Source organism: Vicia villosa, linkage group LG6 (assembly GCF_029867415.1).
Source record: "Vicia villosa cultivar HV-30 ecotype Madison, WI linkage group LG6, Vvil1.0, whole genome shotgun sequence".
Lineage (NCBI taxonomy): Eukaryota > Viridiplantae > Streptophyta > Magnoliopsida > Fabales > Fabaceae > Vicia > Vicia villosa.
Genome location: NC_081185.1, coordinates 18581187 through 18593251, shown reverse-complemented (window position 1 = coordinate 18593251; position 12065 = coordinate 18581187). Strand labels below are relative to the sequence as shown.

The window sequence follows — 12065 nt, the reverse complement described above, 5'->3', positions numbered from 1 at the left end:
AAAATAAGAATGTTTAATTGAAAGCAGGAAGAAAATAGTGATCGCGAAACAATTTCGGCAGCACTTCGTTAGCAGAAAATCGGACAGGTTGAAGTGAAGTATCTGCCTCTATTTATAGGCGAGCCTTTGCAGTTGGAGTCCGTGAAATGAGGGACGTTTCTTGACTGGGACTTGGAGACGTGAGTCTCCACTTTTTGAGGGACTCCTTTGAACGACTTGAGACGTGCGTCTCAAGTGGAGAAGATTTAGGAGGATTGGAGACGTGCGTCTCCACTTGGTGACGTGGCAGGAAGTAGTTGGAGACGTGCGTCTCCTCTTGCTTGTGTGATTTGGGCCACGTGCAGATTTGTATCTTCGTGGGCTGGACTTGTACTTTGCACATTTGGGCCTTATTTGCACCTCCTTTTCACTTCAGCACCCATTTTTCATCTTTTAGGCACAATTAGTAGTCGTTTTAGCTCCATTTCCTCTCCTTTTCACAAATAGTCTCAATAAGAGAGTAAAACCTGAAACAAAGCAAATACTCGCATTATATCATAATAAAACAATATAATAAACGGAAAATGCTATAAATATCTACGGATTTCAAGCTAAATATACGATATAAAATCGTGTTATCAATAACCAAGGCGAGTCCCCCTCCCTAAAATCTCAATTTTTCCCCTATTCAATTCCTTAGCTATTAACCTTAACTTTTAGCCATAAAACTTGACCCTTAGATTCAAAGCCAATAGGAAAGGGTTGAGGGTGTCTAACACCTTCCCTCAACCTGATTATAATAACTTACCCTGATCTCTAAACTGCGTAGGGTTTCCTATTCTCCCTTCAGAATAGGTGGCGACTCTAAAAGCTTAATTTTTAGGGCAGGTTGCTACAGAATCAATCCCCAGGTCTACAGCGTGCAGAATTGTAAGTACTAAGCCAAGGTTTGTTCTCCAAATTTCAAACTCGGTTTCAATTATTCACGCCCCATTAATGTAATTTAACAGCATATTTATGTTTACAACGATGTTATGATGCGTTCTAGATTTTTTAATCGTGGTTCAAGTGCATGTATGGTGTTTTACCATTGTTAGGTTTTAGAAGCTCCGTTTTAGGGCTTCGATTTGCAGGAAAAATTGACCCAAACCAATAACACCAATGAATTCGTAAGGAAATTTGCAGTCGATCCATGGCCCCCTTGTAAATTTTTTATGCATATATTTTAATTTGAGAAGTGCAGGTGCTACGGCTACACTTGGAAACCGTTGCTAAAGTCTATAGCACTGGTTTGTCTGTGGCTACAGGGTTGTTACAGGTCTAAAACGACGGTGGGGGAAAGAAGATGATGGCGTGGCACTTCCTCATTGGACTACTCACGCGCGCGAAAGATTCTTTGAATATGTGAATCCAGTGTCTTCAGTCCCACACGCGTATGATACGCTCCTTATTCTGACCATAGGATCGAATCTCCTCCAAATCAGACATTCAGGAACGCACATCTATATCATGGACCGTCCAGCCGCCCACATGAGATCATATGCGCCAGGTTTTTTAGTTCTTTTATATTTTTATTTCTTTTAATGTTCTTATTAACTTTTTAACCTATTATTTTCTTTTCTAAACATTTTTTTATATAACTTCAAACCTTTTTTTTAGTAAAATTTGTTTATTTAAATAATTTATTTTTTTAATAGTAATTAACCTTAAAAATTAACTTAGTTTTTAATAATAAATATGTGATTGATTTTAGGTAATAATTAAATATTTTAATTTAGGACTTAATTAATTTAATTAAATAAGTTAGGTTAAATAATTAGATGATTAATTTGAATTAGGTTAAGCGATTAGGTTAAATAACTTAGAGTTAATTTAATCAGGATTAGCCGATTTTTAAATTAATTAGGTTAAAAAACCAGTAATTAATTTTTAGGGTTTGTTAGCCTCGATTAATTTAAAACCCTAGTAGCCTTAGGTATTTTTAGGTAGGTGTTGTCCATTAATTAATGTGTCATTTTTCTCATAAAACCTTGTTCCCTAAAAAATCAGGGTTTGCCCTTAACCTTTTTTTAATCTTTTCTTTTTCATCTCTGAAAACCTTTTCTTAAAATCAGGGTTTACCCTCTTTTCAAAACATTTTGTTTACCTTATACTGTTTGCCTTGCCTTTATTTATTCTATTAACCTGGTTAACTTGTTCCCCCATTTGGGGTTTACCTTTATTATATTTTCCTAATTTTGCATTTGCCCCAAAGCTTGTAATGGCTTATTTTATTTCTTCTATATTTTGCCTCTATTTCCCTGCAGGTGTTTATTGTAACAGTTTAGGTTTATAATTCTTGCCTTTATTTTTTCTTCCCATAGGTGTTTATTATAATAGCATAGGACTTTTTAATTCTGCCTTTAATTTCTGTATTTTTAAACTGCGTGGTTAGTAATCTTAGGGAGTGCAAGCCTTTAATTATCCTAGAATAACTAATTACAAGATAAAATAAATGAATTTAACCACGTGATTGTGCCACACCTTTAGGGTAACCTCTCTTGTTGCCTTGTTGCCTTATTACTTTGTTGCCTTTTATTATTATTACAAGATAGTCAAGTCCATTGATTCTGAGGATACCTAAAGCAAAGGTTGCCTTAATCATTGAAATCATCATATGAGATCTAGTTCCTCGATGCTGCCTCGGAAAACAAACACGGTGATCGTCCCAATTGCTAAGGTATCCTCGCTTATTGCCTAAATGACTATTTTATCCTTCCGTAAAGACTACCTGCCCTCTTTATGGCAGGGTCAGTCTTATGACGAACGATAATCCTCGATGACCCGATACATCCAATGAAACGACTACCTGCCCTCCTATAGTATGGATAGCCCTTTCAAACTGAAAAGCTGAAAGAACAAAAATCTAAAAATTAGGGTAGTTGCTACTAATTGCTTGCTCTGATTTAAATTCAAACTCTTTTTTCCCACTTCTTTTCAAAACTACTTTCTAAAAGGCTACGCTTATTTACAAGCTAAATTCTTTATTCAAAAATCTTTTCAATTCACACACGACACTTTTCAAATAATTCAAACAAACAAGCGAACTAAGCAATTAAGAGTCCATGGATAACCATGGATACAAAGGGTGCTTACACCTTCCCTTTGTATAACTTACCCCCCGAACTCAATCTCTTTTAAAAGGTTTTTTTCCGTTCTTTTAGCCTTTCTATATATTGGATAAAATAAAAGTCGGTGGCGAATCTTGCTATCCGCAACATTCAAAAAAGTCAGTTCTCCCACTGTATTACAAAACTGGCGACTCTTCTAGGGATATATGATCGGAAAATTATAGCAAGTGCACTATTTTCTCGATGTAGTAATAATTGGGGTTATCCCCAGTGTCGATCTCTTGAGGACTGCGCAGAAACTTAAGTGTTTTAACAAATTCAATTGAACAAAAACTCCTTGGTTTGTTTCAATGTTGTTTGCAAAATTATAAAATATGAATTAAAGATTAATAACGAAATAAACTTGTATTAGACAAATAGTAAAGTAATGCTAGGGGATTGTGTATGAAATTCCTTATAATAACAATACTCTTAAAATTAGTCAGATCATCACTAATTCATATCATCACCAAATTTTGAGTGAGACTTTCCAAAATTCCTTTAAAGAAAATCATTTAATATTTCTTTTATACCCAAATTCCTTCGTGGTATAATAAGAATACTAATCTCTTTGTTTCAACAGAAAACTTACGGTTACAAATCTATATCTCAATTCCTTGATTATACAGATTTATATTTTTATACAAAAGCATTAACCTTGGTTTTCCAACCTAACATTAACCATAAATCAAAACCTTATTTTCCAATAATGGTTTGCATTAAGAACACTATATAAAAAGATGATAATGAAAAAGTTATGAAATTACTAATAAAATAAGCAAATTGTCATTACAATAGGAAATCAGGGACACCCCCCTAGCATTGGGGGGTTTAGCCTCTCATGTTCATGAAATTAAAAACAAACATAGTGAAAGAGAAAATCATTACAATATAATTAGGATGACTTTGATCTTCAATAGCTTCCGCGGTTGAGAGATCTCTGTTTTCCCAACAATTGCATGTATCTGCTCTTCTCCCAAATTGTACGTGAAAATAAAAATTCAATTTCCAAAAGATGCCCTCTTCTCATGAAAAATAGGTTTAAGTAGTGATACTATGTTTCCATCTGGTGCAGAATGACAAAATTGCCCTTAATGAGTCCAAAGTAAAAATCAGCAAAAAAGGCTCTAATGCCTCAAATCCACGCTGACACGGCCGTGTCAAATGACACGGGCTGCCCGTGTCAGCTTCTGCCCACGCCCTTCTCTTGCTGTTTCTGCCCGTGTCAAATGACACTGGCTGTGTCAAATGACACTGGCCGTGTCAAATGACACTGGCTGCCCGTGTCAGCTTCTGCCCATGCCATTCTTCTTCAGCTTCTGCCCGTGTCAAATGACACTGGCCGCGTCAAACGACACTGGCTTTCCACATTGTCTTCCACTCTTGTTCTAATTCTCTTAGAAACTTTCCTATTTCCTGAAATCAATAAACACTACCAAAACAAGTCTTAAAAGCATCTAATTAGCAATAAAAATAAACAAGAACTCATTTGCAAAATGTGAAGAAAACTAAATAAAGCGATTGAAAACTAAACCATGATGTTACCGGAATGAGCGATTTCTTACCAAATAATCGATGGAAAGTAAGTAAAATTGGTGACCGATCACAACCCCAAACTTATCTCATTGCTTGTCCTCACGCAATGCATGAATAGACAAAACTGAGGTCACCCCTGAATTAAGCTTACCACAATACAACCGTGCTTTTCGCAACTCAACTTTCACCATTCCGGTCAATCTTGTCGATTTCACAACCCGAATCGCCCGCTTCACTATCACATCAAATTACCACTTCACCTGTAAGCTTTATCACACATCTCACCAATTCTCTCGGGGTTCAGAATAAAAATTCACTCACAAGTTCATAATATGCAATACCAACTTTTAAATTCGAATACATTCTACTTTCATACACAAACACTTTGCACACACTTTTTGAGGTCTTTGGGTCGAAACGGGGCTTAAGACAGGTGGGATAAACAAGGAATAGGATATGCAAGTGGTGTAGGCTCAACATTCGTGTTGTTGTTGTTCTTGTTTTAGTGCTTCGTTTAGCATCATGGGATTCAATCACACCATTTCTACTCTTTTTCTTCACTCAATTGTTGCTTTGAGCGTATGCTTTGGCGAGTGCTAATTCCAATTCCTCTCTCTTTTTTTTTCATATGCATTTTGATGTCTCAACTCTTTTTCTTCTCTTTTTTTTTTCAACACATATATTTTTTTTTTCGCACTCGCCTTTCTTTTAGGCGTACTACCCCAAACTTATGATTTTGCACTGATTTAACAACAACATCAAACACTTATGCAGAGCAGGGTAGGAAAAGAAATTGAATTTAAAGATATATATTTTTTTCTTTTTGGCCAAGGGTTAATAGATGTGGTTAACACAAACAAAGGATACAGGCTCAAAGGGGTTTGCAAAGGATAAACATAATACAGGGTGGCTGGAAAGGCTCAATGTTAACACAAACAACGTGCCTCAGTGTGTGTCAATGTGTAGTGTCATATGAGTAGAACATACGCAAATTCAAAGTGGTAAAGTCATACCTGACTATTCTCTCATGATGATATATTTGTGGCTTTCTGTGCTCTCACAATGTTGGGCATAACTTACAGGATCCACAATACTTCTTGTGTAATGTTGCTTCTTTTTCGGTTCATGGATGCCAACTTTCAATCTCAGTCCGGTGTTGTTAAGTTGCGTCCCACAATAATTCTTGGTTGAATCAACTTCCAGGGATGCCTGGGATGCAAGTTTGGGTTGGATCTTTCATCCTTTTACTACCACTCCATCAACCATCCGGTAAATCTCATCAATCTGTAACACTTGGTAAACATAATAGCATAGAAATACTAGGAAAAATAACTACTCAAAATAAAAAAACAGAACGCAATAAAACCCCCCCACACTTGAAAGAAACATTGACCTCAATGTTTCAATTCGAGATAGCAAGGGTGAACTCACAGAGGGTACTGCGACTCCAGCTTCCGCTTCCTAGCTTTCACCAGAGAGACCCACTTTTCTTTATTTCCTGAAAAACAAAACAAAAAGTAAACCGCATTATTAAAACCGTGGGTTGCCTCCCACAAAGCGCTTCGTTTAACGTCGCATGGCTCGACGGTCCATTCCCTTCTATTATGGGGGATACTTCCTCTTCCACACCATGTTGCTTGTCCTTTCCGCAACCCAGAACTCATCTAGATTTAAAGGATGGGCCACTTTTTGCCTCAAGTCATTTCAACTTCCATCTCCTTGTCTTGATGTTCCCTTTTCTTTCTTTCCTTGATTTCTTTATTGGACTTTGGAGTTTTTATATGAGATGTTGCCACCTGAGAGATTATGCTTGAGACCCTTTTTGGGGTTGGTTCCGATCTTTTGCTTTTGCCTACTATGTGGATCATTCCAACTGAAGATTGATTATCTCCACTTTCACCTTGCTTCTTGGTGTCTAACACTTTCAGAGTTATTTCTTCATCAAAAGATTTCAAAGTCAGAGTACCTTTTTCAATATCGAAATTGCACCGACTAGTGCGCAAGAAAGGTCGACCCAGAATAATAGGGGTCTCTTCATCTTCAGGGATATCCATTATTTCAAAATCAACTGGAAAAACAAATTTGTCAATTTCTACCAATACATCTTCTGCCACCCCATATGACCTCTTCATGGTGTGATCTGCAAATTTCAACTCTGTTCCTCTTTCATTCACCTTTTCAATACCGAGCTTTTTGAAGATAGATAATGGCATTAAGCTCACACTAGCACCCGAATCAATTAGAACCTTCATGAAAGTTCTGTTTTTTATCGTGCACGGTATTGCAACTGATCCAGGATCTTTCTGCTTGATTGGTATTCTCTTCTCTGGTGAGATTGCACAACATTTCTCCTTCTTAACTACCCCTTCACCCCTTGTTGGTTTCTTTTTAGATATCACTTCCTTCATGAATTTCCTATACATTGGCATCTTCTCGAGTGCATCAAAGAATGGAGTATTGATATCTAACTTTTTGAAGTATGTGGCAAACTTCTCCAAGTCTTTCTCTTTTTGGTCCTTCTTTGCTACTCGAGAAGGATACGGCAACTTAATCAATGGTGTCGGCTCTTTTTTCCTTCTCTCTTCAGTTGGCTTCACAGGTTGTATCACCTCCTCTGGCACTTTCTTATTTTCATGCACTTCAATATCTACTTCGATGATATCATCATACTCGATTTCATTTTTTTCTTCTGGTTTTGATCTCCTCTGACTTCTTGTTGAGATGACATTCACATTCTGATGCTCCCTTGGGTTTGTAACAGTTGCACTTGGTAAGGCACCTTGTGGTTGAGCATTGGCGAGTTGTTGTGCTATCTGACTCATCTGAACCTCAAGATTTTTGATGGATGCACCCGTGTTTCGAAAATTACTCCTTGTTTCTTCTTGGAATTGGGAGCTTTGAGCGGCCATCTTTTCAATGGCAAGTTCCCAATCTGCTTTTCTGGGTACCTGTTGTTGGAATTGTTGTTGTGGAGGTTGTTGATATGGTTGCTGTTGTGGTGGCCGATACTGTTGTTGCTGAGGTTGGTATGGTACGATCCCTTGCTTTTGGTCATTCCCTTGTTGATCTTTCCAAGAAAAATTCGGGTGATTTTTCCATCCCGGATTGTAAGTATTTGAGTAAGGATTATTTTGCTTCAGAAAATTGATCTCTTCTACTTGTTGTGCGGTTGCAACACAATGTATAGCAAAATGAGGTCCCCCACAAATATCACAATTCACTGCTTGAATCGGTTGAACTGGTTGAACCTGTGCTACCGTTTGAGTATCCAGGGCTATCTTCTTCAGTCTTCTTTCTACTTCAGCTGTAATTTGATCCTCCATCTTAACCACTTGATTTGCCAACTTCAGATCGATGATTCCTTCTGGTTGGCTCACACTACGGTCATATAACTCCAAGTGTTCATTTGCAGCAATGGCTTCTATAATCTTCTTAATACCAGTGGCTGTTGTAAAATTTGTTGAGCCACCAGCAGCTGTGTCGATGAGTTGCTTAGTCTTAATTCTTAGGCCATTCACGAAATTTTGCATTTGTTCAGTTGCATCCATATTGTGTGTAGGACACGCAACCAACAATCTTTTGTACCTTTTATAAGCGTCCCCAAGTGACTCCCCTTCCTTCTGTTTAAAATTAACTATGTCGTACCGCTTGCGGATGTACACAGAAGCGGGAAAATACTCGTTGAGGAAAGTAGTCTCCATTTGCTGCCAAGTAGTAATGCTCCCAGCAGGTAAAGAGTAGAACCACTCTTCAGCATCCTCTGATAGTGTAAATGGAAACATCACTAACTTTTTGGCTTCTTCAGAATGCCCCTCAATTTTTAGGGACGTAGTCATGGTCAGAAATCTCTGTAGATGCTTATTTGCATCTTCATTGATTTTTCCAGAGAAAGGTCTTCTTTCGAGTTGTGGGATAGTTGAAGGATGCAACTGAAAGTGGTCGACGTTGACCGGTTGATTAACTATTGTCATCCGGCCAAGTGGTGCATTCGCTCCTCCATAATCACCTAAAAGTCTTTCAACGGGAGGTGGGTCAGCCGCCATAGTTTCAGATTCTGAATCTGACTGCTCAAAAGGAATAGATTTTGTCTCTTCGTTTTCAGATTCCGAAACTATGGGTATTTCTTCGTTTGCCGCTAGTCTTTCTTGTCTAATCTTCCGGAGTCTTGCTCGCAATGATCTTTTAGGTTCTGCGTCAAAAAGAAATTCAGCTGAGGTCTTACCTCGCATAAAAAGATTAGACGATAGTTAGTTGGGAACAAAACTTCAACAAATAGGAATGCAGAAAATAAAATTTTGGTTGTAGAGCAACAAAATTTCAATTGAATAATTAATCACTTGTATTTTGGCAGTCCCCGGCAACGGCGCCAAAAACTTGATCGGAAAATCATAGCAAGTGCACTATTTTCTCGATGTAGTAATAATTGGGGTTATCCCCAGTGTCGATCTCTTGAGGACTGCGCAGAAACTTAAGTGTTTTAACAAATTCAATTGAACAAAAACTCCTTGGTTTGTTTCAATGTTGTTTGCAAAATTATAAAATATGAATTAAAGATTAATAACGAAATAAACTTGTATTAGACAAATAGTAAAGTAATGCTAGGGGATTGTGTATGAAATTCCTTATAATAACAATACTCTTAAAATTAGTCAGATCATCACTAATTCATATCATCACCAAATTTTGAGTGAGACTTTCCAAAATTCCTTTAAAGAAAATCATTTAATATTTCTTTTATACCCAAATTCCTTTGTGGTATAATAAGAATACTAATCTCTTTGTTTCAACAGAAAACTTACGGTTACAAATCTATATCTCAATTCCTTGATTATACAGATTTATATTTTTATACAAAAGCATTAACCTTGGTTTTCCAACCTAACATTAACCATAAATCAAAACCTTATTTTCCAATAATGGTTTGCATTAAGAACACTATATAAAAAGATGATAATGAAAAAGTTATGAAATTACTTATAAAATAAGCAAATTGTCATTACAATAGGAAATCAGGGACACCCCCCTAGCATTGGGGGGTTTAGCCTCTCATGTTCATGAAATTAAAAACAAACATAGTGAAAGAGAAAATCATTACAATATAATTAGGATGACTTTGATCTTCAATAGCTTCCGCGGTTGAGAGATCTCCGTTTTCCCAACAATTGCATGTATCTGCTCTTCTCCCAAATTGTACGTGAAAATAAAAATTCAATTTCCAAAAGATGCCCTCTTCTCATGAAAAATAGGTTTAAGTAGTGATACTATGTTTCCATCTGGTGCAGAATGACAAAATTGCCCTTAATGAGTCCAAAGTAAAAATCAGCAAAAAAGGCTCTAATGCCTCAAATCCACGCTGACACGGCCGTGTCAAATGACACGGGCTGCCCGTGTCAGCTTCTGCCCACGCCCTTCTCTTGCTGTTTCTGCCCGTGTCAAATGACACTGGCTGTGTCAAATGACACTGGCCGTGTCAAATGACACTGGCTGCCCGTGTCAGCTTCTGCCCATGCCATTCTTCTTCAGCTTCTGCCCGTGTCAAATGACACTGGCTGCGTCAAACGACACTGGCTGTCCACATTGTCTTCCACTCTTGTTCTAATTCTCTTAGAAACTTTCCTATTTCCTGAAATCAATAAACACTACCAAAACAAGTCTTAAAAGCATCTAATTAGCAATAAAAATAAACAAGAACTCATTTGCAAAATGTGAAGAAAACTAAATAAAGCGATTGAAAACTAAACCATGATGTTACCGGAATGAGCGATTTCTTACCAAATAATCGATGGAAAGTAAGTAAAATTGGTGACCGATCAATATACTTAAAAAAAGAGGGGTTACCTTAAAGTTTAGGATTCACTTAAATGTTTTCAATTGTTTGATTTGTCGGCTTAATCTTTAAAGGTTGTTTTGGGTATTCTGATGTGTGAAAGATCCTACACTTAGATCTAGTGTACCTTAGGTATGTGGCAATAGACCAAGGAGACTGTACGGCTCGTCCCGATATGGTTGATCTGGTGGCCACCGTTAGTGTGACACTTTGGTAGGTTCTGATGGCCCTTAAACATGATCGAGGAGACATTAGGCTACCATGTAGTGTCGTGAAGCACTAATTTGCCCTTAGAACCCTAGTTGAACATGACTTTGGCCTATTAAGAAGTAGCGAGATGGCCGGCTTTGGACCTTGACTGACGCTGGTTGATACTCGAAGCTACACTCATTGTGATCAATCTTTCAAGATGTTTTCGGTTAGCCACCTAAGCCCTGATTGAGATAATGCTTTCGAGAACGATCGTCGAGATGATATTCCCTAGAACCCGATCTTTATCTAGAACAGGTTGAACCAACTAAACTTCAGTGGGGAGGGTACTTACCTACGAACTTCATGCAAGCCTCTAAACCTAAGGACACTTGTGTGACTTGTTTGTGTGTGCTACTAACCCTTTGGTTTCCTTGCAGGTTTTCCTTGTAGGACTAGTTTGTCCTTATTACCTTACGTTTTTCCTAACGCATTACATCTTCATGACATCATAACATCATAACGTTGCATGTTAACTAACCCTTCCAAGGATATTAGGGATTTAGGGCGTACAATTTCAGGTACTCTTATCAAGGACTAGATTCCTAATCAAGGGGCAAGAGGATTTATTTTCCTCTGACCATATGTCTTCCGAATCAGAGACTCAATACCTATCAAGGGGCAAGAGGATTTATTTTCCTCTAACCATATACCTTCAAATTCATAGGTATCTGTCATACCCTAATTTTTGACCCCCCTGAGATGACATATCTTCAGGATTTTCATCAGGTCAAAGCAAATACCCAGAGCAGTCCCTTCTTCATCTGGCATTTAATCGAGGATGTTCAAAGACAAGAAAACTCAGGCAAAGGATCAATCATTAGAAGGATTAGTCTCTAACACAATCATAGGACTCAAGAACTTCATTTTTATATTCACCTATGATTGATTAGACACCCAGTCATCTGAGTACAGGTTTACTCAGGTCACCAGACTAGGGTTTTTGAGCCTATCAAGGACTAAAATCAGGGATCACCTTTGGGAAACCCTAAAAAGCCCCAGGGGATCATTCAAAGACATCAATCATCTTCAAATAGCTCATATGACAAGATCTACTGGACATCACACCTCAATTCAAAGTCTACAGTCATTATTTTCATATGGTCGACAATTAGGGTTTTTGACCTAATTCACCAGGATAGTTGACTTTTAATCAGGGCATGGATCCAAAACTCAAGACATGATTCAAGAACCTCTACTACCTCAATATAACCCATTTACATCACTCATTTGAGGAGAAGATCTTGATTCTACACAAAAGTCAAAATTTTCACTTTATTAGGGAAAAGTCAACTGTATGGGTTCACCTTTGACTTTTAAGATTT

General features: G+C 37.6%; 1 protein-coding gene across 1 annotated transcript; it reads right to left on the bottom strand.

Moving 5' to 3' along the window:
- Positions 1–6358: 6358 nt before the first annotated feature.
- Positions 6359–8500, bottom strand: LOC131613290 (uncharacterized). The gene is made up of 3 exons (XM_058884973.1): positions 7613–8500; positions 6850–7486; positions 6359–6732 (listed from the first exon to the last, which is right to left on the bottom strand). Exons 1-3 carry the CDS (start codon positions 8498–8500, stop codon positions 6359–6361), a joined length of 1899 nt encoding a protein of 632 aa, XP_058740956.1.
- Positions 8501–12065: the final 3565 nt, after the last annotated feature.